The sequence below is a fragment of the Pyxicephalus adspersus genome, chromosome 6 (genome assembly GCF_032062135.1).
Source record: "Pyxicephalus adspersus chromosome 6, UCB_Pads_2.0, whole genome shotgun sequence".
In the NCBI taxonomy this organism is placed as follows: Eukaryota; Metazoa; Chordata; class Amphibia; order Anura; family Pyxicephalidae; genus Pyxicephalus; species Pyxicephalus adspersus.
In genome coordinates this window covers 45,560,858-45,588,541 of record NC_092863.1, presented here as the reverse complement: position 1 = coordinate 45,588,541, position 27,684 = coordinate 45,560,858, and the positions used below count along the sequence as shown (strand labels likewise).

At 37.3% G+C, this 27,684-nt stretch overlaps 1 protein-coding gene across 3 annotated transcripts in view; it reads left to right on the top strand.

Moving 5' to 3' along the window:
• The first annotated feature begins 3,761 nt into the window (after positions 1-3,761).
• CABIN1 (calcineurin binding protein 1) overlaps positions 3,762-27,684 on the top strand; it is an 87,992-nt gene continuing 64,069 nt past the window's right edge. For 2 of the 3 annotated variants that reach the window (XM_072415594.1, XM_072415592.1), the window contains exons 1-20: positions 3,762-3,905; positions 5,187-5,238; positions 5,327-5,419; positions 5,506-5,619; positions 6,535-6,669; positions 9,358-9,538; positions 10,201-10,330; positions 12,180-12,329; positions 12,422-12,708; positions 14,051-14,216; positions 15,511-15,644; positions 16,869-17,086; positions 17,799-17,877; positions 17,983-18,170; positions 18,332-18,484; positions 19,665-19,859; positions 20,523-20,759; positions 24,625-24,778; positions 26,193-26,308; positions 26,906-27,067. In XM_072415594.1, the coding sequence (XP_072271695.1) occupies positions 5,236-5,238; positions 5,327-5,419; positions 5,506-5,619; positions 6,535-6,669; positions 9,358-9,538; positions 10,201-10,330; positions 12,180-12,329; positions 12,422-12,708; positions 14,051-14,216; positions 15,511-15,644; positions 16,869-17,086; positions 17,799-17,877; positions 17,983-18,170; positions 18,332-18,484; positions 19,665-19,859; positions 20,523-20,759; positions 24,625-24,778; positions 26,193-26,308; positions 26,906-27,067 (2,895 nt within the window). In that variant the 5' untranslated portion in view covers positions 3,762-3,905; positions 5,187-5,235. The remainder of the gene's footprint in view (positions 3,906-5,186; positions 5,239-5,326; positions 5,420-5,505; positions 5,620-6,534; positions 6,670-9,357; positions 9,539-10,200; positions 10,331-12,179; positions 12,330-12,421; positions 12,709-14,050; positions 14,217-15,510; positions 15,645-16,868; positions 17,087-17,798; positions 17,878-17,982; positions 18,171-18,331; positions 18,485-19,664; positions 19,860-20,522; positions 20,760-24,624; positions 24,779-26,192; positions 26,309-26,905; positions 27,068-27,684) is intronic. The other variant, XM_072415593.1, reaches the window with a different exon arrangement.

The window sequence follows — 27,684 nt, the reverse complement described above, 5'->3', positions numbered from 1 at the left end:
TCCCATCAGAAGGCTGTTCTCCAGATCTACCTGAGCTTCCTGTAGAAGGCTGCTCTCCATCCCTACCTGAGGTCCCATCAGAAGGCTGCCCTCCAAACCCTACCTGAGCTACCTGTAGAAGGCTGCTCTCCATCTTTACCTGAGCTTCCTGTGGAAGGCTGCTCTCCATCTCTGCCAATGTTACCTGTAGAAGACTGCTCTCTATCTCTACCTGAGCTCCCATCAGAAGGCTGCTCTATATCTCTACCTGAGTTCCCTGCAGAAGGCTGTTATCCATCTTTTACATGAGCTACCTGTAGAAGGCTGCTCTCCATCTCTGCCTACGTTACCTGTAGAAGACTGCTCTCTATCTCTACCTGAGCTCCCATCAGAAGGCTGCTCTCTATGTCAACCTGAGCTCTCATCAGAAGGCTGCACTTCATCCATACCTAAGCTCCCATTAGAAGACTGTTCTGTATCTCTACCTGAGCTCCCATCAGAAGATTGCTCTCTATTTATGCCTGAGCTTTCTGTAGAAGGCTGCTCTCCATCTTTGCCTGAGGTCAATTCTTGTAGCGAGGAAGCTACCAGGAGTCCAGAAGAGGCTGTAGAGAGTGCCGCCTCTTTCCCTGTATCAGTTGCAGAAATCAGTAAAACAATTATTTATGCTTCTGTGAATTGAAGTGTTTCTCTAGTAGAACAAAATGTAAACCTCTAATTTTGCTTAGCTCTCCCTTGGCACAGTGTGTAATTGCCTGGGGATGTGTATCTGCAGATGCTGCTGTGCTCATTTAGACACAAGAACAACATCCCACAGGATAGCTCTATGCTTAACAACTCTCGTGAGCGTTTGACCCAATATACAACATAAATGATTCAAATTTTTGCATCCGATTGCTTTAACACATATAATGTCATGCAGTTACAAGTGTTTTGTTAAGGCAGCCTAATCCCTTAGCTGATGCTGCTTTCAAATTTTTTCATAAACAATGGCAAGGCATTGGGAATTGAGAAGATATTGCAAAGATATACAACAATTTTCTTTTTACCCCAACATACAAGTTAAGTTTCTTGACATATGACTTGAGACATATGATAAAGAACTAGTAGCTAGTATTGTCTGTGGTTTCTCTGTATCTGATCTTTCCCTTTAATTGCCTTACAATGTATAGTGTTTCTGCATGGTGGCTAGCTTGGTAGAGGCAGGGCTTTGTTTCCTCATATCAAAGCCTCCAGCAAGGAAATCGGTAAGCAGCCCTCCATGTCATCTAAGAGGAGCATTGATGGCACCAGTAACTCAGCACCCTAGACATATGGCTATGAGACCATAGGCATGGGTGTGTATTCATATCCTCACATACAGGAAGTGCTTTGTGCTATGTAATTCCAGGCAAAATGTACATTTTTAGGATACTATTTGAACACTTTTACCATTTCTATTTTTTTCAAATAACAGAGAAACTCTTTCCTTTTTTTAGTTACACTTTAAATCACACCCTACTTTAACAGACAAAACAGGTTACCAACCAGCTGATTTTATTTGTCCTAACTGGAAAAGGATCAGTTTCTTTGAAGCCCTGCTTAACCCCCTAAATCAGCTAGCCTAATTCCAGATGTACCTAGAGTTGTGTAACATCCTTTGGTTTTCCTAATAAAGCAGGCACAGCATGAAAAAAACTTTCTATTTCCAGCATACTGCAAAGTGGGACTATTGCTCCTTGTTTGAAAGTAGTGATCTTTCTGCAGAAGGCCAGCAGACCCCTACAGGGTCAGAGCCAGAAACCTACAATCGGTGGAAGGAATGAGATTCATTTTTATAATTATATATATGACTCCGTCAGGGGCAGAGAGATAGTTACTTTCCACAGCATGCTGACAGGTGACAGGCTTTTCTACGCAGTTTGTGGTTGCGGCTTGAGTAATAATTTGTTTGGCGGCTTGAGTATTTATTTGTACACTTTTCATTTTTGATGCACCTGGAATGTATTTGGCTGATTTTAACAGGAATCATATTTCTCTAAGTCCAAGCAATGCAATATCTTTGAACTCATTTACTGACGCCAATATTTCCCTCTGCTTTTTCATATTTATTGTTTAAGGCCATATAAATGAATGTCTGTGGTTGTGAGGGCGTTTCTTCATCTCAGCATATGCAGAATCTGTACTCTGAATTGCACATAAGCAGCTTAATAACATTAAACACAACATGCAATGTATTGCATTTATTATAGGGCAGCACGGTGGCTCAGGGGTTAGCACTCCGGCCTTTGCAGCACTAGGTCCCAGGTTGGATCCCCAGCCAGGACATTATCTGCATGGAGTTTGCAGGTTCTCCCCGTGTCTGCGTGGGTTTCCTCCGGGTACTCCGGTTTCCTCCCACATCCCAAAAACATGCAGTTAGGTTAATTGGCTTCTCCCTAACAATTGACCTTAGACTACATTAATCACATATGACTATGGTAGGGACATTAGATTGTGAGCTCCTTTGAGGGACAGTTAGTGACACAACTATGGACTATGTACAGCGCTGCGTAATATGATGGCGCTATATAAATACTGTATAATAATAATAATAGTATTTATTCCCTGTAATACAAACCCTGCCTGTTCACCAATGTTTCATTTTCAAAATTAAAGAACTAAACTTGCCATTCTATGATGGCATCAACAGCTTCTCCTGTTCTTCCTTGGGGTTTTGGATGTTTGGCCATCTTGACTGGCCAGGTTAAAATGACGTTTCTCATATGTATGAACACAGGAGTAAATTCATTCCAGTATTAAGGCTTGCCAAGAATATATATAACACGTAATATGCGTAGCTCAGTCTATGGTATATAGGATTCCACAAACAGACAGGTATGTTAGTTTTACTTATGTCTCTCATGCAGTTAACAGCTGCCTTTTTTTTATTGTCCGTTTTTCAATGTACAACGCTGCGTAATATGTTAGTGCTATATAAATACAGTTTATTACTAATAATAATAATAACAATATTAAAGTTCAGATGGCCTTTACCATACAGTGTAAGTTTGTTACAGGAATGCAGAGTAACAGTGAGATGTGTGCCTATAGAGCTACCTAATGACATATTTCTGGTCTTTGTTCTCTCACAGGCCTAAAAGCCCCTCATGAATCTCAGAACCCTACACTTACATGCAAGGACAATTTTAGACAAAATGGAGCCCTCATAGCATTCCAGCCCCTGCACTGTGATATTATCATTTGGGACCCTGGAGATGGTTGGGGCCCTGGGAAGTTGTCCAGTCCCTCTATTAAAAACGTGGCCCTGATTACATGATGAAGTGAGGTGAAGGCTGTGAGATGAGGTGGGACAAGGGTGTGTGTAACAGGAATTAAGGTTGCTGAAGATTCTACCAGTACAATTAAACATGTATTATGGTATATTATTGTATAATATGTATTATAAAGCTTGCTATTTATTATGTCTTTGTTTTATATTTTATCTATTGACAGTGCACTGTTAATTTATTCATAGACAGCATTTGTGGTTGATAACTTAGCATTTTGTGGATTTACAGAATGGCAATGTGTTCATGAACGTCAGGACTCTTTAAAAGTGACATTTTTTATTACTTTTATTGCTATACAGATTTATTATTCAATAACCAACATAGGACGTGTAGAAGGGAATGAGGAGAGCACTGCACATGCGCAGTATGGGAGTATCGGGGGCGCGCACTGTAGCGGGCACGCACACGTCTGACTCCTGTATTCCTACTTTATTGATACAAAGGGAGTAGTAATGTGGCATCCGGCACGCTGCTCTAGTGGGCGTGCGTCTAAAGAGCGATCATGTGATTGGCTCCGTATCGGGCTGAGGGTGGCCTACGGCTGCCATTGATACAGCCGGGTGAATGTGGTCCTTTCTGGATGAGTGCTGGAGGTGGTTGCCGTGGTGACCATAGGTGAGTTTCCCGGTTCTTTCCCGGTAATTCCCAGGTGCGGGAGCCTATCTGTAGCGCGCCAGGTCACGTGAACCTGTCTATGGCGGGGAGCCATGACTGTCACTTATTGAAGGACACTGCAGCACCGAGGGCCACTGATAGGCTTGGCGAGTGGAGGGCTCTGCATTGTGCTCATGGCACTACAGGCTGAACTATTACACAGACATTCTATACACACAGCTATACTACTAGAGATCAATGGCTGCATAATATTCCACATGGGACTCACCTACCACAAAGTTGTGTCATTATTGTCATAACTGGAGGGTCTATAGTGGGAGATCACTGTGCAGGCAGTAACACCAGGGATAGATGCCCATGTATTTACCCTTAATAGCACTGATCATATACAGACATTGTATATCTTTTATCATGTATAGTCATTAAAACTGTCCATAGCACTGATCATATACAGACATTAGCACTGTCCATAGCACTTACCATAGCATGGATCATATACAGACATTAGTGCTGTCCATAGCACTGATCATATACAGACATTAGCAATGCCCATGTCTAGTCCAAACAATACCAATATATAGTCATTAGCCATGTTAGTGTACCGTCCATAGCACTGATGATTTACAGTGGATTGCATGGTCAGTGTTTTGTGCAAGCACTGTTGATGGTGATGTCATGATGGGCTCTTGATGCACACTATTAGAATCTCCCATTGTGCGGTGTAATTACAGCAAGTAATGTCAGTGCAGAAGAGTTCAGATTAAAATATATTTGGAATGTGTACCAAGTATTTCATGATCGCGGGAATATTGGCTTAATGATATTTAGGGATTCATATTATACCATTACACCTAAATATTTCTGCCTATTCTGACAATATTGTAGCTGGATAATAATTATATAGTTAAGGTAAAACTCTATGGAGAAGTAAATAATTTCGTGAAGAGTTGGAATAGGAGCTGATCATTGGATAGAGAAGCTGGGGAGTAGAGGTGGTATGGCAGGACGAAATGTACTATTTCTATATTAAACAGCGGTAAGTAGGAGAGACAATACAGCACAACAGATGTCCAATAATGAGTGCTTTGTTGGTAGATGCAATTTTGTGCACTAAACCAATTTATGAATTAACTGTATTGCTATCAAATTTGTTTTACATGGCGGTAGAATCCACCAATGAAAACAAGATATTTTGAATAGTAGATTGTATTTGTTATGGTAAATACAGAGCAAAATTATTTACATTGAATGCATTCATACCAATTATTTTATTTGTTCCAGAATGAATTCCTGTCTTCTGCTGTAGTACCAGTATACAGAACATTACAAGATGGTAAATATATTTTTATCAAGTGTCAATATTGTATAAAAATTAATAGATCACTCACCTATGTATTTTTGTGTTTTTTTTTTTTCGCTAGATCCGTATAGCAGCTTTAAATGCCACTTCTGCTGTGGAAGAAGAACATGAGGAAACTTTCAAGAGTCACAAAACACAAACAAAGGAAGCTCAGGTAATGACAGTAAATTAATTATTGAGCATTGAATGTTCCATTTTGTGACCCATGCATCATATAACTCTACCACAAATTACTTATAGGAAGCTGAGGCCTTTGCACTTTATCACAAAGCCTTGGACCTGCAGAAGCTTGACCGCTATGATGAATCTTCACAGGCCTATCACCAGCTGCTTGACACTCGCCTCATGCAGGAAGTGAGTCGTTTTTCCAGTGTTCTTCTGAATTTTTTAATGTGGGTGGGAAGAAGTTTTAGAGGGATGACAGCCCCTGTATTAGGACCTAACTTTTCAGTAGCCACTCACTGTTTAGTAACAGTCAGGTGGTTACTAAAAAGTGCTGGGTGGTGCACCCAGCTAAAAGGGGCTGGGGAGAACACTGATTTTGTATTTCTGTTATTTGTTTGAAGGCAGATTTACCGGTAAAATGTCAGCTCATTCAATCAACAGGGCCCTTCTCTTACTTAGTATGCCACAGCGTCGGACACATTTAAAGACAGGAAAATATAGGTTTTCTAAGGATAGTGTGTGGAAAGTTGCTACACTGGTGAGGGTAGAAAAGAGTGAGGTTGGGAACTTTGAGGTTGTAGAAACCTTGCATTATTGTTGACTGGAAACAAAAATAGACCAAGGAAGGGAGCAAGAGGTGCAGCAATGTTTAGGAGATTAGAGAGAGACAGTAGGTATGCCTACTGAGAGTATAAAGCTGACTGTGTACTAGAATGCACTAGTGATTGACAGGAATCTGAGAATTCCTCTCTCTTTTTATGTCATACAAAGTGTATCATTATGTGGATGTAAAATGTTTTGTTCATGGCCAGGCTGTGACCATGGGGTACTGCATTTTGTGGTAAATATAAATGTTTATTGTACAGTGTACTGACAGTGTGCTGCACAAATCACTCATTCAGCAACATCTTTTGTGTCTTTTTTTTTTAGTATTTTTTTTTCAGTACAATGCCAGTACAATTTCAGTACAATGCAGTGTTTGTATGGCAGTTCTTCTGTATGTACAGTTACAATGAACCATTTGCTATACTATACTGCCATATTTGTAGTTGTTAGTGATATTTATTTAATATGTTGCACATGATTTCTGTCCTATATTTTCAGGCTGCCCCAGTTACAGATGAAAAAGAAGGTCTTAAACATCCTGGGTTATTGCTGAAATATTCCACATTTAAGAATTTGGCACAGCTTGCCATGAAAAGGGAAGATTTGGAAACTGCAATGGAATATAACCTTGAGGTACAATATACAAAATTTATGTAAATAATACATTATTTTTTCAGTTGTGTAAATCAGTTTAGGTTCTATTTACTTAGATCATGCAGATAGAAAAATGCTTGTGGGGAAACAACCTATTTATTGTTATATGACTTTCCATTGGTTTTTTTCAGCATTTGGAAATGTTGGTATTGTAATAGTACTAGTAATTGTAAAACACCCTGCTTACAGAGCATATGAAGAAAAGCATGTTATGCAACATTAGAGATTTCAGCTGTGTAATATGCAGCGTTGGCTTTAAACAGTTTTCTGTGTTTTTATTAATTAAAAAAAGTAAAGTGAGCTCCTAGTTGTTTACATTTGGTGATTTTTTTTCCCCCACCCTTCCCACACGATTTTGCTGCTAAAAAGTAATTGCAATTTTTACTATATTAGTAAGTTCTATAGCTCTAGTCCACACTTTCTCAACCTTTTTAGCATGAGGAAACCCCTGCTATAAATACATTATTCACAGCTCACAGTAGATTAGTGTGGTGGTCAGTTTGAAGAATGCCTCTTATGTTGCTGGCTACTGGGAAGAATGCCACCGTTACAGATAGCCAAAAAGATAATTGAAGTCAATGGCTATTGACCAGAGAGGTCCTCGAGCTCATGGCTCAATGAACCCCTAGCAACCTCTGGAGAAGCCCTAGGGTTCTACAAAATCCTGGTTGTAAGATACTGCTCTAGCCCTTTATATCTGACATACTGTTGTATATAAATTTAAAATGCTAGTTGCAAAGAAAGAGAGAATAATGTCACTGTCAACCACCTTACAAAAGCCGTGATTAACCACCTGGGCGTTTCACTGATGTTTAGATTTCTGTACCAAAAGCGGTACATTCATGAAATTTTTTTTTAAATTGTAGACCTGTAACTTACAGAAATATGTCCGAACAAGGGTCTAGTAATAATAATAATAATAATCATGAATATAAAAAAAGTTTAAAACACACAATCATGTAAAAAAAAAAAAAAAATTACTTTTAGTAAAATTAAATAAAAAACACAAAAATCAGCTTAAACAAGAATACATAAATAAATAAAAAATACTGAAAATGCAATAATTCGGTATACTGTATAGTAATATATTTTTTTAAAACACCTGCCTAGTGTCCAACAGTCCAACGTCACATACCTATAGACAAAACCACATATATATTAATATATATTAATATAATATACCTATATTTTGTATTATTTTGTATTGAATTGGATACAGGAGTTTGTATTGAATCCAATACAAAATATTTGAATTTCCCGCTACGACGGGCGCATGCACGGACATCATCAGGAATCGCCGAGGGACGCGTACGCGAATGCCGGGTGTTCTAATTCTTTCTGAACTTCGTTTTTTGCATGGAAAATTTTTTTAGATTGTAGGCTATAATTCACCAAATTACTCAATAATTACTTATAATTCACCGAATCACAGCATAACTCACCGAACTATGTCCAAAATTTTATAAATTTAATAATAATTTTTTTTTTAAAACATAAAAAAAAACAATCTTTAAAAAAAAAAAAAAAAAGTGTATATTGTATTGTAACTGTACAGTAGCTTATATAATATATATATATATATATAATACAATTATACAACAGCTTTTTTGTATTGAGTTCAATGCAAAATTATTTGAATTTCCCCCCCCCCCGCCCGCACCGACGCATGCAGCGACGTCACCGGGAAACCCCGGAGATCGTCACTGCACACGCTGGATGAAGAAAGAAGAGAGAAGACATCTCCAGGGGGAGCTACGGGGACGAGGTAAGTATTTTTTTTTAGTTGTAATCCGATTGTCATACAATGTTGTATGACAATCGGATTGCAATATAACGCTTGTTTATATTTTTAGCTACCCCGACCTTGGTTCGGGGTAAACGATTGTAGCAAGTTTACTTACCCCGAACCAATGTCGGGCTAACCACCCGGGTGGTTAATATTAACTTTGGCTATTAAATCTCTTTGATATTTGTAATGCCATTGACAGAAAGAAGTGAAAAAGTCTGCATTGCCTTGCTTAATGTTTGTTTTAAATAGTAAAATAAAGTGTTGCTTCAAAGGTGTAATATTTTAAATTGCAAACCCAGTATCATCAGTGGATCTGAATTTTTAAGGTCTCCAGAAGACAAGATACAAATCTTTTATTTAATTTTCCACTCATCTGTTATTTTTTATCATGGTCCTAGATGTGTGTTCCGTAACAGGTAGTTTAATCTTTCCCAGTATTATGTAAACTTAATGACAGTCATTTTCAATTCAATTTCAATATTTCAATGTATATATATATTCACTGAACCTGATTTTGTAAAAATGTTGAGAACTTCTACTTAAAAAACTGGTTGAATATTTACATTAATTCCTGATCCAAGGAACATCCCTGATGCTTTCACGAGTAGAGAATTGAGTTGAATGTTCACACTTTTGTTTTTTAATTGAGGACTCCAAAGCGAGCCTCATTATATTATTGTATTAACTAAAAAACTCTTTGGTATAGTTTCCTTTAAAAAACATTTACAATTTTTGTCTCTTTGGTAGTAATACATTGCCCAGAATCAGTTTCTTCTACACTGTGAGTGATCACATTTTTGGATTTAGGTTGAAAAGTTTTTGTTTGTTTTTGTGCAGATTTTGTTCACTTTAGCTTGATTGTTATGTTTTTTTTGCAGGCTGTCATGCTAGACTCTACGGACGTTAACTTATGGTATAAGATTGGTCAACTGGCACTTCGTCTTGTCCGTATTCCATTAGCACGACATGCATTTGAAGAAGGACTACAGTGCAATCCTGATCATTGGCCATGTCTAGATAATCTGGTCACTGTCCTGTATACAATCTATGATTATAGTAGTAAGTATTACCCAAACCAATAGTTTTTATTAGACTTAAGAAAATAAGACTTTAATTTATAAACAAATCAGCCCCTCAAAGCCATAACAAGTCACATGGCTGTCAAAAAAATCGCATGTAGAAGGTGGTTGATCAGCAGTTGGCAGGCATCCAGTAGCCACAAATGCAAACATCCATGTAAATAAGCCCTGAGGTTTGTCTACTAAAGAGATGCAGATGATTCAGCCTTGTGCATTAGAATACTGAGAGCGTTCCAGATAGTTTTAATAAATCCAGACCAAGGGTGTCAAATTCAAATATACAGTGGGCCAAAATAAAAACTTAGACACAGTCGCAGGCAAAACTTGAAACTGAAATAGCACCGCTACAATTCCCTGCGTCAAGAAAAAGTCCATTGCTGGGCATAATGTTATGAGTGGCTGGAACTCCCTCTTCACTGAAATAGCACTGCTATTAAAATTCCCTGCATCTATAAAACAGTCCAATGTGGGGCTATGCATAGGCAGAGATGCCGCTGGTCTATAGACACGAGTGATGCCACTACTACAGTTCCTGGCATTACTTGCGTCTATAAACAGTCCAATATGGGGCCACGCATAGGCAGAGAGGCTGCTGGTCTATAGATGTTTTTAGATGCAATGTTTTTTTTGTCTTGTGCACAGATTGTCTGTACTTCATCTGTAAGGCTTTGGAGAAAGACTGTCGCTACAGCAAAGGCCTAGTACTAAAAGAGAAAATTTTTGAGGAGCAACCAGGTCTTCGGAAAGACTCTTTCCGTATGTTTATGAAATGGTAAGCCTATCTGACTTTTTCGTTTGTTTCTGGCATTGCCATTTCCCGAATCTTTGTTAATATTAAAATCCTACTCTGGACCTTGTTAGTATTGGCAGTATACCTTTTGGTTTACCTTTTGAGGTGAATTCATGCTGTGTAAATATAAATATTTGGAGTTTGTTTTGGTTTTAACACCTTTTAGACATAAGGATTGAGTTTGTAAAAGATATTTACCTAAAATGTGCTTACCTATTGTGTTTGTCTTTAAATATACAGTGGATCTATTGTAGAGAACTTATGTTCATGATGTGTAAACAATTTTATTATTTCTTTTTACATTTTTGTCATGTAAAATCTTTACATTTTTGTAATAATAAACAATACACACCAAAAACAGGCAGTGGTAATTGCATATTTCCAAAAAACAGTATAATACAGAAACAATGTACTATGGGGAAGGGGGTTGAAGTACAGAAAGGAAAGAAGGGGGGGGGGGCACAAGTTGCATTAACTCAACTTGTTCCAACTAATAAATGAAATGTAGGTTGAAATGAAGTTACAGTCCAGCCTACTCACAGGGTCTGATGTTAACCAAATTTATTCTAATATGCTTCAGGAACCTCTTATTACTGGGGGGTTCCTGGCAAAAATAAGTTAGCAACCACAGCTTCCTTTTTCTTCAGAATGAACTTTAAAAAACATAGCTGAAAATTCATGTCCAAGGAAATCTAGGTTTTACCCATCAGTCTCCTCATTTTATTCCCACATTACTCTTACTCTCTTTCCCCTAAGAGAGATTTTACTTTTGTAACCTTGCAGCCTGTAACCTTCTTTCTTTTCTTATTTCTTTCATTATTAATGATTTTATAACCTTCAATAGTTGTTTCAACTTTTTTTAAAAAAAATCTGAATGGTATATTTCTTTTATAACTCATTTGGCTATGTTGCCCATGTTTTCTTTTTGTACTTGTATGGTCGTACTTGTCATTTGTTTCTCTGGAAAATCAATAAAATTTTTAATATCTTAAAAGAAAGAATTACTCACCAAATGAAACTACTGAACAAAGCCATGATTTCATAAAATAAGGTTTTTGAACAGATGCCACCAGGAAAAAATCTGTTTGCGAAGGCAAAATGGTGCTGAACTGTACCCTCTAGAACAGGGGTCGGCAAACTCCGGCCTTTGGGCCAGATATGGCCTAGGCAGTAGTCCGTTCCGGCCTAATGTCCCCCCTGGTGGATCTGGCTCAATCCCGTCCGGCAGGGGTCAGCAACCCGCGGCTCCGGACCCGCATATGGGGGTAAGGGGACATTCTCTCCCCTCCGTATGCATTGCGAAGGAGAGGGATTTCCTTTCGGGGGCGTTCCCTCTCCTCTGTATGCATTGCGGAGGAGAAGGATTTCTCTTCAGGGGCGTTCTTGGTGGGGGGTGGAGCCATCAGTGCGGGACTCAAGAGAGAATCTGGCCTAGTGTGCCTTCTTGACCTACTAAAATTGCCTAGTAGCCAAAAAAGTTTGCTGACCCCTACTCTAGAAGATGTATTATATTAATATGCAGTGTTGGACCCAGAATTTTTTTTAAGCCAGGTAGGCAGAAATAGTAGGCGAGTGACAGCCCTTGTATTGTGTTTCAGCTATTCAGTAACCACCCAAAAACACCTGGGTGGTTATTAAAAAGTGCCAGGTGGTGCGCCCAGTAAAAAGGGGCTGGGGAGAACACTGATATGGGATTATTCCTCTGTTGGCATTGACAGATACTTGTGCATCATAACTTTTCTAGATTCCATAACAAGATTTTAGTAATTCTAAATAGCATGATATTGAGGTATCGGAAATCAGAAATGTATTCATTGTATTTAATTTGCAGTGATATTTCCATTCATGATGTGGATGTCAGTGAAGAAGAAATGAATAGAATTGTGGAGGAAGCATTAGAATTGCGCAGGAAAAGACAGGCTTTAAATATGAGGAAGCAGGAGCCTGATTTAAAGCTTATTCAACCCATTCCATTTTTGACGTAAGTGTGAATAATTTAACGGAGGTGTCGGTATATAGTAGAAATTGTTAAGTTAAGTGTTAATTGGACAAAAATCTGCTTTCCGTCTCTAGGTGGAAGTGCCTTGGTGAAAGTCTTTTGGCCATGTATCGTCACCTTACAACCTGTGAACCCCCTCGTCCTAGCCTGGGAAAAAGGGTTGACCTTTCAGACTACAAAGATGCATCACAACTTCTTCCTATTCCACAGACCCCACCTCCAATAAGCATGCCTATAGATGCACCCAGCATCTTGACATCTTTAACACCAGCTATCCCAGTACCAGAGCCAGTTCCTTCACTTTCGTGCGCTACTCCTTCTCTGCCTTCCCAGAATATGAATGATTCCTCCACTACACAAGGTGAAATGGCTATTTTGTATGTAAAAAGATACAAAAAAACACAACGTGTGTTGAGATATGGACATCACACATACAGTAAGGAGTTATGTGGCAAATAAAGGATGTGAAACATTTGTATATACATACATTTGTATATAAAACATCAAACATGTTAAATTCAATACTCCATTAAATTATTTTTAAAACATTTTACCTTGGTCCCAACAACACTTAGTAGCCTTAAACATAGGTCATTGACCAAATGCAGTGGACTCATCTATATTGGTTGCAATTGTTGATATATATTTACCTGCCTGCCCCTGAAGCACAGTTTTCTTGAGTTAAAATCCTTCCTGAAGAAGCAAGTTAATCCTACAAAATGCATTGTTGAGTTTAATGGATATCATGGCCTTTGGTTAAGGCTGATATGTCTTGTGGGATGTTTATATCTAAACCAATACATGTTTTCTGTGTTTTGTATTTAATTGTCCTAGGAGGTTGCTAACTTTGATTCCGGGGAAATGCTCTGTTTGGATTGTTGTGTAAAGATACTTTATCCTTACATATAATAACTATTTTAGATTGTATTTCAAATGTGCAAGCAGATTTCCCAGAGCTGTAAAAAGAGCAAGTAAACTTGTGTTTCTTACATGGACCACATATAGTTTACACACACACACACACACACACACACACACACACAAAATAAAAAAAAATAGGTTTTGCAGAAGAGTATTAAACAGTAACTACAAAGACCAGTTATTTTGGTAACTGTTTATAATATTGAGAGTACAAGGCGGCTGTACTAAAGTCTTTGTCATCTCTTTTCACCCTAATCTAGGTCCAGTGTAGTCAGAGTTAGCATGCATCTCATTGCTTTGGTGGGGAGGCAAACAAACTGCATTTGTTCCTAAAGTCAAGATGTACATTAAAGTAGACAACTCTTTAAAATGGAAGTTCTTCCCTCTCCTTAAATTGTCTGCTATATAATTTTATAGTTAAAAACATACATGTAAAGGATTAATTGAGGATAATACCTATGTTACCCCCATATGTATCGCACAGGGTTATGTAACCAAACTTTGGCCTGTTATATGCAGAGGAGGCATAATCTCATGGGAAGACACCCCAGTACACAGCATGGACATCTTCTCACAATGTTTGGCCTGCTATCTGTTTAAGAACAGGACGTTGATGCCTTGCTTGCCCAGGTGGTAAAAGACAGGGCTTAGGTAAATGTAATTCCTTTACCCTTTAGGTATATTTTTCACATATATGTTAGGTGATTTGGGTAAGAATGCTTCTCATTACCTGTGTATTAATGTATTCAAAGTAAACATTTGTTATGTTTTCATTAAATTAGATCAGTCAGCAAATGACAAAAGCAAGAAAGGTGTGAAGAGGAAGAGAGTGGTTGAGGATGCTGGGGAAACAGCTAAGAGAAGATCTGCCCGTGTCCGTAACACCAAATGCAAAAAGGAGGAAAGAATTGATTTTCAAGAATTGTTAATAAAGTTCCTACCTTCCAGGTACAATTCTAGTGCAAATTGTATAGGTCACTTGTTATTTATTTAAGGGATTTGTTTATAGCCACAAAGGGTATATAGGTCCACTTTTTGCGTGTACTGTATTTTTTACCTTGTAAAAGTATCGGTGACTTTATTACTGTACATGCACCAAGACCCCACAGGTCCTGCCACTACGGACTGTGCAGAAAACAAGAGGAGGGGGGTTTATACAAGACTAGTCATCCTGCAGAACAGCAGTGACTGGCCTTTATGACCGGAAACTCCTGCACAGTTTTACATAGGATTTCTAAACAGATCTAAAAGAAGTACACAAAGCATGCCAATATACCAGTAGCTGTTTTTTGTATTTAAAACATATTTGTTCATCTTTAAAATTTTATGCCAAGACAAAATTAGTAAAACGCATAATATGAACATCTTTGCAATACGTGCACATTTCCCCATCTTTTGTCTCTTTAAAATAGCTGCATGTAGAAAAAAATGTTTGTTATTGTGCCAGATATGAAAACATTTTTTTGTCTGAATCCCTAAGCATGTGGTGCCAGCCTTGCCTAATTTATTATTCACACATCTGTAAAAACACACCTCTCACAGACTTTTCTTATGCACAGAGAGCTCAGTCATTAGCTTACAGGATTTCTGTCAAATCCACCGTCATTTTTATATATATATTGAGCAGATGAACTTTCAACAGGCCAAAATCCAGCAAACAAGAGCCTTGTTTGCATGCACTTTAACCTTTAAGAAGGTTTCACATTTTGGTGGTGGCATTCTCTAGTGTCCTAATTATGAAATTGTGCATTTCATATACAGTTATGCTGCCTAAGTACAGGCAAGTCAAAAAATCCTTTGGCAAGAAAAAATGTTAATCCTAAAGGTATATTAAAAATTGTATTTTCACAGGCCAAGTATTATTTTGCCAAGGGGTTCTTAACTTTTAAAACATCTGTTGTAAGCACACATAAAAGAGAGTCTGAGACAAACCATATTGAAATGTCTATATAACTATACACAAAGGTCCTGTTATAATGTGCAGCTTATGTATGGTAGGGTAACAGTAAAAGTATTGCATTTTGGAGGCATTAAGATACATATCATGTGTTAGAATTCCTTCTATTGTAGATCCTTGTGTGCAGAATGTCTAATATCTAACTGTTCATCACCAGGTTTATCTGAGTGATCAAAGGTGTAAATGTCTTTTCAATCTGTTAACACTGCTAAAAGTAAAAGCTTTATTTTAGTTTTGTTGGTCTAGTGCACTTTAAATATTTCCATTATCCTTTTTTTTCTCCAGGCTGCGTAAATCGGACTCAGAGGAAGAAGATGATTCCATCAGTAACTATGAGATGCAATCAGACCTAAAACGGGATAGTTTCCGTGCTGGTGATCATGTTATGTCATTTGATTCCACTACATTCATGGAGTCAGGTCTGTATTGAGGTGTATTGCTCTTTCACTAGAGCTTACACTGGCTTTTGTTGCAACTGCATTTTAATTCTTTGCAAGTAAAGGTTAATACAAATGCAGTGGGAAGCAGATTGATGCGGGTTAAAGATCAGAAGGATAATAATTATAGGTTCAATTCACCTAAAGTCTCTTAAGTGTCTAAACTGATCCCAGTGGTAAGCTGTTTTTTCAGGGTACCTATACCTATAAATTAGTCATTGGTTAGGTAAAAAAAATCAAGCTGTGTACATTTGGCTCATGAAAATGTTTTATTCTTACATTTGTAATAATGAGAGAGAGATAAACATTTTCTATTTTATATAGCATACTCTGTCTGATAATGACCAAGCAGAAGTTATAGATTGGAAGTCATCTGAAATCTGACATCCGCTCCCATGCTAACTGCCTAACCTCATTCTGATAACACATCCACCCATGAGTGTGTATAACAGCATTACTTAACAGTGCATTGTAGTTAGAGGGGCTGTAAACCAGTACGGTACTCAATGTTTTTTTTTATAATTGTGGATACTTAGGAGCTGTAAGACAACAGTTCAATCGGTTTCCAGGGCATCAATGCGCATGTCTCATTAGCTCAAATAGCCAACCTATTGGACAAATAAGTAGACCTTGCCAACTAGCACAAGGTATGCTTTAAAACTAAATGTTCTGACACTTGCCTAACTTTCCACTTTTTATCGGAGTTTGAACGTTACTGGCACTTTTAAAACGCTGCATATTTTTTATACCATTTTTCTGATTTCTACAATTCGACAGCCTTTTCTCAGGTACATTGACAGTTGTTTTGCTTTCCCTATGGCTCATTATCCAGCAAAGTCAGTGCAGATATGAAAGGAGTTAAATTGACTATTTATACACATACTTTGATTACAGTCAAAGAAGTTACAGGTCTAGACATTTATCTTTTTATAGCCTTAATTGGAACCTATGTGTATTAGCTTGTGGGTATAAAATGTTCCCTAATATTTCAAGGTATATAGACTTTATTTGGGCTTTTTAAAAAGAGCACACACAATTATGTGGTAATAAATAAAAGGTAAGGGATCTGCGTGATATTTCATATTTTCCAAAGAATGGAAAATAATTTTTCAAATTCTGCCAGGGTATGAAAACTTATGCACACAACTGTATATGTTTTATTTTGCCTAGTTTCTTATTGACATTCTTCATACGCTGTCGTTACAGAGAAGCAAGATGTGCACCAATTTTTGTTGGATAATCTGGAAAATGGTGGTATTTTGGAGCTGTTGATGAGATATCTGAAGGTGATTGCTCAGAGGTTCTTGGTCAAGTGGCCTTCAGGGCTAGCAGATGTTGTGCTTAATATATACATTTGCTGGCGGAAGCACAGTAGTGGACTGCCCAACCCACTGCTCAGGGACTGCAAAAACCAGCACATACGGGTAAGAATGTCAGCTGTATATGATTCAGAGGTACATAGGTTTGGGGCTACCATAATAAACTGGTGTTTTGTTGGCTGCATATAACCTTCTTATTCCTTCTTTTTGGTTTATTTCTCTTTTTTCTTTTTAGTTCAGTTTAGGAATGTAAATGAGGTCTCAGGCTGTCATCCAGTTAAAAAGGCTTCCATGTTTGTTTACAGCTGAACACTTCATACAGTGTGTTACAGAAGGATGGATGTCAGGGATAGCATTTTGTAAGGGCCAAAAGTTGTAGTTATTACAGTAATGTTTTATATTTTTCTGTGTGAATCTTGGTTGACATTGTGTTTCACTAGTTATTTCACACAGGTTGGCTCACAAAAGTGAGCCATTAAATGTATGTGCTAACTTTTAAAGAGGATCTTAAACAGTTGTTTTTTTTTTACTTTTTACTTTAGTTTGTATATCTATTTCTTTCGTGCGTTTAAAGAGGTGATGGTAAAAAAAGATGTTGATGTAAAACACACTCAATGTGAAATGGTTGGGTTAATATAGAGACATGGGGAGAGAGAACTCCATATGGAAATTGCCCTAATGAGAGAAGGACTGAGGGTTGTTCATTGCAGATAATGTTATCCCTTAGGAGATATATATATAGTTTACTGGAAAGTGACTAGTGACTGGAATTTTTTTGACTATTAAATAAGGATTAATTTTCTTTTGTTTTCTACAGGACATGATGGTTATGAGTCTGACTTGCATGGAGCTTCAGCTGGACCAGTGGCTTCTGTCCAAAGTGAAGAATGGCACAAGTACTGATTGAATGCTGCTTTTTGCACCATGGTTTCCGTGATCATATTTTTTATCTTATGACTCATTTGGATATATATTTAATAGCTGCTTATTTGTCTTTTTAGCATCACCTTGGAAGTTCCCTACTGGAGGTAATGGAGACTGCTTTGGAGCTGAGTTTTCCAGTCCTCACTTTCTGGAAGATCTGATGATGATGGGTTTTGCAGCTTCTCAGCATGACCTGTTTCCAGATGGTTGGCTCAATTATGTAGTGCGAGTGTATTGGTTGAAGTCAAGATTCTTGGCTCTCCAGGTCTGTTGGTTTATAGACATATGCTGGTATTGATTTACAGAATTAATAATTTACAATTATAATTATATTTATCCATATCACTTGTAATATGCTGCTTAATGTATTCTGTTTAGGAAATAATATATTATAATTAAACACATAGTGGTTGTTATCTCTAATAGGGGGACATGGAGCAAGCTTTAGAAAACTTTGACATCTGCACTGACCTCTTTCAAACTCCAGAAGCTAGAGAACACAGATTGAAAGAAAACATAGAATCTGTGGCTGTAAGACTACCAAACCTGCAGCTAAATTCTACAATATCTGTGGAGGAGGTTAGTACTTGATTGCAAATCATTTTGGTTGCGTTACCAGGATTTTTTCCCACATGACAATGCAACTTTGTTTAAGAGAAACACAGTCAAGTTCTAGAGCTTGCCAGCCCTTTACTCCAAAAGTTGTCTAAATGAAAGCCAGGCTCAAGCTTATCATAACATGCGATTCTGCCTGGATAAGAGACAACTGGTATGTTCAATAGAATGATCTTGCTAAAAATCCTTGTTTGTGAAAATATTTGCTGCTTAACTTAACAGAAACTGACCTTTTAATGTGGAACAGCTTAGTGTATGAATCTGCTGATTTCAACAATTTCAAAGGTATTTATTCAAGGCAAGCATGACACGTATGAATTTAAACTTTGAGCGGAGTTAGTCAGATTATTTATCTTAATCATTTACATCAATATGCTGTTTCATGATGACAACTATAAACAATGTTTTTTGCATAAAAGGAGCCTAATATGAATTATTTCCATAGTTTCACAATACTGTTTACAAGACTATTTGCATAAGTCCTTCCATATAGATGTTACAGTCTTTTATTTTAAACTTCAGTCATACAGAAACTTACCCAAAGAAGCTGGCCACATATCTAACATCCTGGTTGTTCTATCTATCTAACAAATTTTTTTCTGTCCAGTATTCAGATCCAAGCTTCTTTTAGCGCTGGACAAATATTTACAGGCTTGGTTATTTGGCCTAATAATTTTTGCTGTAGTGAAGAATCAGCCAGTCTAAAATCTGAATGTAGCTTTGGTAGAAATCACACAAAAAGTTAAATACCTAAATACAAAACCAACACCAAGGACAACCTGAAACTTTTTCTCCAGCAAGAAAAACAGATTATTTTACCATTTTGAAGTACCATAGTGAATGCAATACTTCTCATAATACATCCTCAAGCCCAATCAGTTCTTTTATGAGCATTGAAACAACTCAAATAATTTTTTCTTTAAACCATGCCTTCCAAATATGGAGACATTCTTAAAGCTTAATTTAACATCTTTGTGTGTTCAGCCAAGCAGTTGCTCCGTGAATCCTATTTTTGCTGTATTGAAGTTTAGGCGTTAAATTTAATACAAAAATTATAAATTATCTTTTTAAAATGTGAAAAAATATGTTGTTACAATTAGAAATGTTGTGGTCTAGTTTTTCACCAATGTATTTTGGTCACTAGATTGAGAATAGTCTGAAGTCTCTGGAAAGATGCCAGTCTTTGGAGGAGATCCAACGATTACATGAAATAGGTGACTATTCTTCAGTGGTTCGGCTCGTGTGCCCTACACTGTGTACCAGTGGTTACAGCCGCACTAAACACCTTGACTTCATGACTTCACCTCCTGAACGGCCTGCCCAGCTGAGACTTATGCAGGTGACTTATAGCCTCTTGGTCTTCTTAAGGAGCAGGGAGAATTTTGCCTACAAGTTCTTTAATTGGGTTTCAGGCTAAGGACTGCAAGTATACCCTTCATGATTCTATAGAAAGATAAAGATATTTGATTAGGCCAGTTATAGGTTGTGTATAATACCAGATAAAGTGTATTTTTATTTTATGTAAATAAATACTTATTTTTATTTCAGCAGTATATGAAGTCTTGAATTGTTACAAAATGCAAGAAATTTGTACATCTAATTTTTATTTTAAATTTTTGGTACCATTGTATGTAATATCCCCAACATTGCCAGCTTTTGCTATTATGCTTTATAAAATCAGGATTTCCACTTGACTATAGGTTGATAGAGAGTGTGATATTTTTTTTTTAAAACATCACCTATTACTATATAAATAGAAGGCGTAAATTGCAGATATTAAAAAAAATTTTAAAATTACAGTGACATGTTAAAGCTTTAAATTTAAAAATTTTATTAATTGAGTTTACACATTTATGTTCTTCATTTGATCATCAAAGTAAATCATACATTTTTTGGTCGATACTGTTTTTTTTTTCACTTGTATAAAAGCAGTTGCAGTAGATAAAATTAAATATATATATTTTATGACTTAATACTCCTTTTTTTTTTTTTTTTAATTTAGGATTCCTTACTGAAACTCTCAGATTTCAAAAGGTGCTTTGAGTGTTCAGAGGTTGCACTGAATGAAGCCATTCAACACATGATGAGCCCAACATCTGGCTCTGCTAAGGAGGAATGGGTTGCTACAGCAACACAGTTACTTTCAGGGATCGATCTGTCTTTATCCTCTGAAGGCAATATTTTGCAGGAACCCAACCTGACACCACGTCTTGTGCGCCTGAGCAACAACCTCATACAGGTAACATAGCAGAGATGTACTTAGACATGTTTTATTTCTTCCAATGCAGGAGCATGGGCTAACCTTTTTTTTTTTATCTGGGGCCGCTGTTGACATTGAGATAAAACTTGCGGGCCACAATGCAAACAAATATTAAAGATGTATGTTTAAAATTAGAATAGTTTTAATTTAAATTAAAATAAATTGAAATATTTCTAGTTACCATAACATACATGCACCAAATAAAGGAAAAGACAATTTTTCATGAATTTCTGCACTCACCATTTGATGCTCATTTTATTAAAGAAAGATACAAAACTAAATACAGTGCTAGCTGGTCGTATTGCTCCCCGCTTACCATTCCTGTAGCAAAGAGCAGAAAGTACTCCATGCAATGTGCCATGTCATATATATTCTGTTACAGGGGACTGCTAACCTTTGTACCTCAAAATCCCTGCAATGGATACTTCCAGAGAAATGCAATTCATGTGACAGATAGCCAATGGCTACATGTTCTTACTACTACATCTTCAGATAACTACATCTCCCCGTTCCTGGGAAATTATGGTTCCGTGGCCTGATATGTGTGACAGGATAGCATGGTATAACATGTATAGTTTTTTTTATCTTGTGAGGTTGCCACAGCAATAAAAGGAGATCTAACGGTTTTAGCCACAAAAGTTCCCCACTTATTCTACATTTTAATATACTTACAGCTGCCCTTTTAGTGGAAATTGGGGTTCAGAGAACATAAACAGACATTTATATGTGACAGGGCACCATGGTATGGTAGGAGTGATAAAATTTTTAATGTGGAGGTGGGTACCCACAAGAGTTCCCCACTTATTCTACATTTCCCTTTCTCTACTATTAAAGAGAAATTGGGTTCACAGAAGTTAGGTGGCCAGCTATGTGTGACAGGGTAGCATGGTATGACAGGTATAGTTTTTATTATGTTGTGTTAGTATCAGCTTTCAGGGTCTCCTGTGTACTCTGAAAATTTCACATTTTTATTGACAATTGGTGTAGGAGATATGAAGGTTTCTACATGGGGATAATGACAGCTGCATGGACACATACACAGCCCTCATGCTGCTGCAGGGGTGGGATTATCTCACAGTACAATTTGGGCCAGGAGCAGCCACACATGATTGCCAGGTCTATAGTACACGCCCACTCTCAGGATGTTCACACTAAGCATGCTCAGGAAGCTCCCTCTCCTGGTAGCACTATCTTATAAAAAAAAAGATAGGAGTTTGGTACGCCCTATCCCCCGCAAGACAAAGAGCAGAGAGGGAATGAGGAGAGGGCCGGATCTGGCAGCTCCATAGGCTGGATGTGGCCTGCGGGCCATAGGTTGGGCAACGTGGGCTAACATAAGCATTACTAGTACAAAGAAAAGCAATATCTATAAATCAGTGGCAAATCTGTTTATTTAAAGGAATTATGTAGTGGTTTTGAACTTATTTTTATTTGATTAAAAAATAAAATGATAAAATTCATTGTAATATGAATGTTATCTTCTATTCCATCCCATCCATCCAGCAGGGGGAGTTCTTGAATTCTTCTCACATGTATTTTTATCACATGTAATTAAAGTCTGTTTACAAAGATAAATAGCTCAGCACAAAATTTGCCCAACATTTGTGAACAAGTCTAAGGACTGACTTCTCCCTTACCAGACGAATCAGTCGAAGGTTTAACAAGACCATTTCAGGAAGGGAACTACTTTTGTGTGTTGTCTTTTTCTCTAACATTTCTCTGGAAATCCTTTGTCTTAATAAATGTTTATTTGTTAAACAAGGGCTGTATGTAGAAGCAACAGAAACAACCTTTTTGTCATGGTAACAGGTAATAAACCAAGCCACCCCATAAATTAGGTTTTTGCTTGCTTTTCTAGTGGGCCATGTGGCAGCACTGCCCCCCAATTCTCAATCACCTAAGTGATGAATAGGAGCGCAAAGCCTCCTGGGATACCTACATCAGGCATCCCCGAAGGCTCTTGGGTGCTCCTTCTGCGCATGCCCGAGCATCTCAGGCATGCGCAGAAGGAGCCTTTTCGTGGGGAAAAAAAATTGCCTATCTCACGCATCCTACATCACCCGATCTCGTGCCTGGGTTGGGTGACGTAAGTTAAAGAACCCGGAAGAAGGGACGAAGATGGCGGCGACCAGATCACCGGCTCTGGGACGACGCAGGACCAGATGCAAGACTCCCCCCGGAGGGATCAGGCTGCCCTGTGGGATTGAAGGTAAGTGTATTTTTTGGGCAATTTTTCGTTTAGTTCCTCTTTACCACAGCACTGACTAGAAAGATGAATATAATTTTTTTTTCAGAATGTTGAATGTTTTTAGATTGTATTACAGGCAGATTGCCTGCTCTTCTGCAATGCTTTAGAGTTTCCATATTTAGTATTTACAGTTTGTAGCTGCCAACTCATAATCTTGCTATAGTGTAAATGATAACTTGAAATTCCCTGTTAGTATCTGGAAGCTGCCTGCATGCCTTTCAAAATACAGCATTCCCTGTGCATATTAAGGTTTATCTCTGTTGTAGATTATCGCAAACCTGTTTAAATTTGTCAAGCTGCTACAGCAGTACAACCAATCTCTGTCATAACTTTGATGTTGTGGTTTCACATGCTGCAGGAAAGATAGACTTTTATCCACATGGCAAGTGATACTACATAATTATTTAGAGCTAACTTTTAATCAGGACCTGTTCGTTTACCTATTCTGGGTTACAATTGAATAGAGAATTTGAAATGAAATAGAAATGGGCAGCACAGTGGCTCAGTGCTCTGGCCTATGCAGCACTAGGTCCCAGGTTTGAATCGCGACCAGGACACTATCTTCGTGGAGTTTGCAGGTTCTCCCTGTGTTTGCGTGGGTTTCTTCTGGGTACTCCGGTTTCCTCCCACATCCCAAAAACATGCAGTTAGGTTATTTGGCTACCCCCAAAATTTACCTTGGACTGTATTAAAGACATATGACCATGGTAAGGACATTAGATTGTGAGCCCTTTTGAGGGACAGCTAGTGTCATGACTATGGACTTTGTACATTGCTGCGTAATATGATGGCGCTATATAAATACTGTGTAATAATAATGATAATAGAATTTAATAATCTGTTTGCATTTATTGACCTGTTCCCTGAGAACATCCAGCCATCACCAGTATTACAACATACCGTGATTTTAGAAGGCCATGATGAAGTCACTGTATAATTTATCAACCTAAAATATTTTTTAGGCTTAATAGTTTTGCATGGTTCTGTGAATTTATCAGTACGATAAAGGATGCCTGGATCTTTTAAATCTGAATCTGTAATTGTACATTTTACTAGTAGAATAGCCCAGCCATATAAACAATAAATATACAATATACAAGTATCCTACAGCAAGTAATATTTTAGAAATGTAAACTGTTGAACCTTCCTAAAGAGAAAACTGCTAAATATACTTACAAAATACAAACATGGGAGCTGTCAAAACCTATTCTCTATTGTTTCAATTCTGTCTGCAGCCCACATATTGGATAATTAATTACACAACTGTAAAGAGGAAAGAATTTAGATCTTCGTCTTAACTGTCCAGTGGGCCAGCCAGTCTAGTAGAGATGCAATGTAGTAGATTGTTAAACCTTGACATTTACAAGAATTACTAAACTAATGAACCATTGTTTAGGTGTCATTTCCTATATTATTAGGTTATATATATGTATTTTAACTATATATGCATTTGCTTTACTGAATTTGTATTTGTAGTTCTCTTTTGAATAAAAAATGTCATTTTAAATACATATGAGTATTTTACCCAGTTTCAATTATAAATATATAAAAAAAATAATGTAAAAAAATAAATTAATGTTTTGTCTGTATCTTCAGCTAATAGATTGCAGTATGGCTGTACAGGAGGATACTAAAGAGCCATCTGTGTCCTCTGTCCTGCCTTGGATTATCCTCCATAGAATTATCCAGTGTGAAGAGGAGAACTTCCGCTCTATGTGTCAGCAGCATGGGCAAACAGGTGATAAGAAAGGTAGTGTTTAGAGTTCTTTGGTTATTGGTGTCCTCCACATAGAGAAGCAGTATTGGAGGGTACAGGTAATGCAAAGACTGTGAAACACAGCCAAATAAGTACTCTTGATTTTCTTGTATGCCTTAAGTAGAAAATAACTATTTAGGAAGAATTTAGCTGAATTTCAAACAGCAAAATAGTACTTTTTTAAGAGTAGAATCAGGTGACATGTGTTAACCTTTTCTTTTAATAGTGGAGGGCTGTCCATACACTGCACACAACTTGGTGCATTCTGCCTTACACTGGTTAATCCAAATCTTAATTGCCCATTTGTCTGCAGCATAAAGGCACAGAGGACACACTGTCAATGTAACCCAGAGATGCCATTACAGGCATTAAAGTGCTCACTAATTGCTAAAAACACCCAATGTTTGCTTAATGCTGATTTTGGTTCTTTTTATGTACATGATGTCTACAGTTGTCTTTTACCATCCGTGGTGCATGTAGAACACTCAGAAATCAATGTGACATGTTGGCAACCACTGAAACGATAATTGTACTGCACACAAAAAGACTGGACTGGGGAACCATGATTAATATACTAGGAATGTGTTAGAATTTGGATAGAGTATTATCACTGTATGATTTAGAGTTTATCCCTTGCTTATTGATTGTAATATGTGTGCCATGTACTGGTTGCCAGCACATTCATAACAAGCGTGTAAGAGTTTGTACAACTGGGTGGTGAACATTTTCCATTGGAAAATGTTTGCATGTTGGATTTTATTCTCCATTGAAATTACCTATCTACCCCATATGATGCAATCAGATGCTTTCAGAGTTAGGGAAAAATGTCAGTGTTGGTCAGTGCAGGACTGATCTGATTACCGTACATGACATTTTTCTTGACAGGTTAGGAACTTTATCTACAATCAAAGAATATCTAACACCAAAAGTGTCAAATTGAGAAGTCTTCTAATCCTTGGATGTAGTGGCTGTCACTAACACTAACATTTTCTGTCCTCACTGCAATGTATTTATGGAGAAGCAGGTTTGTCACTTAGACACCTCCCCTCTCCTTATCTTTATTATGTATGCAGTAGTTGTTTATTTTACTATGAAAGTAGTTGCATAGGCTACGAACATTGATGTTTCTGTTCAGAAACTTGTTTTGGACACCACATCTGTTTGAATGCAAATGTAGGTTGTCTTAAGTCTTTTCCTCATTTCTGCCGATTTATGTCATAGGTACAAAGCATTGCATTGCCAAGACGTATATTTGAAGCCAAGGGTAGGAATACATCTGCTGAATAATACTAGGGAAAAAATAAATCGTCTTTATTTTTATCTATATTTTCATTTGCTTCCAAGTCAAATATAGGAAAAACCATTGTACGTCTTTGTGACATTTTATGATGTTAGAAGTTTCTTCTAGGTGATTCAAGCACTGCAATGCTCCCATCCTCCCTTATGCTGCTGACCACAGCCCATGAGTACCTGGGCAGAAGAGCATGGTGTTGTAACTCTGATGGAGCCCTCCTTAAATTCTATGTAAGTTACTGTAGTTGATGTAGAAATAAACTGGCATTCAGTTATTCATCTTGTTTCTTTTAATTTTTCTAGAATGTGTAAAGATTAAAAACCTCAAGCAGCCTAAAAATAATGTGCATGTGCGATATATTTATTATTAAAACACATGACATGTAAAATAACATTACCTATTAAGTCACTACTCCTCTGCCTGTAAAGAAAAAAGGCTACCCTTTCACTAAAAAAAGTCAATTAGGCAAGGAAGAGAACTACAGCTTTTTGTCATTGTAGCAATGAGAGAAAAGAAAAACTTGAAGGTGGTGGCAGAACAGACATAAAAGTTTTCAGGCTGTCATTTTCTAGGCTGTATATATGTTTGTGTGCCTCTGCAGGGAAAGTATGTTAGCTTGTTTGTTGTTTTCTGCAGCACTTTATTGTGTCTGTTTTCAATTAGTCACTAAATTTCCTTTCTGTAACAAGAAGTCTCAAACAAATGGGATTCTCAACGTACATGATACATTTTACAAGCACTGGAAACTATGCTTTGCCTTTGTTTGTAATGGATAATTTGTGTATTGGTAGTTTTATACACCTTCTTTCTCCCTTTAAATTACACAGGTACGTGTTCTTCAGAAAGAAATCACTGTTTCCACAAATGATGATGCCCATCCCTTTAAAGAGGAATTAGAGACCGCTCTGGAACAGTGCTTCTATTGTTTATATGGGTATCCAAGCAAAAAGAGCAAAGCTCGGTATTTGGAGGAGCATTCAGTTCAACAGGTAATTATCAGAGGCTGGTTGCATTTTCAGAAACGTGTTTCTTTGATGCAGTATTTTTAAATGTAATGTTAAAAGCCCTACTGAAGCTATCCATAAAGAGATAAAAATCTGCTTTCTGTAGAAAACCCTCTCTGGACCTGTCTTTAGTCATCTGTAGTCAAAATGTGTTGATGTTATCACTGCTAAATGGTTGAATATGTTGATATCCAATTTGAACCTGATTTTTAGCCCTTTTTTAGCCCTCAACATTTATTGATGTTATCACTGCTAAATGGTTGAATATGTTGATATCCAATTTGGACCTGATTTTTAGCCCTTTTATTTCTGAATTTTCTCATTATCTTACATGCAAATAGTGAGATAGCATTGGTTCATTATTAAGACATGTATGTACTCTTTATTTTTCTTCCCATTTCTGTCTCATTCATGGGCTGGTAAGCTGATATGGTATAATGATTGAAATACCTAGGTTGTTCTTTGATGTCTTAAAGTGGATCTAAAGTTCAGATATTTATCGCAGAAGAGGAGAGGCGATGTCTCTCCTGCAATAACTGTTCTTACCTGCCTGATTGTCACTCAGCTTTTAAATTTCACATAAAAAATGGCACCTATTTCTT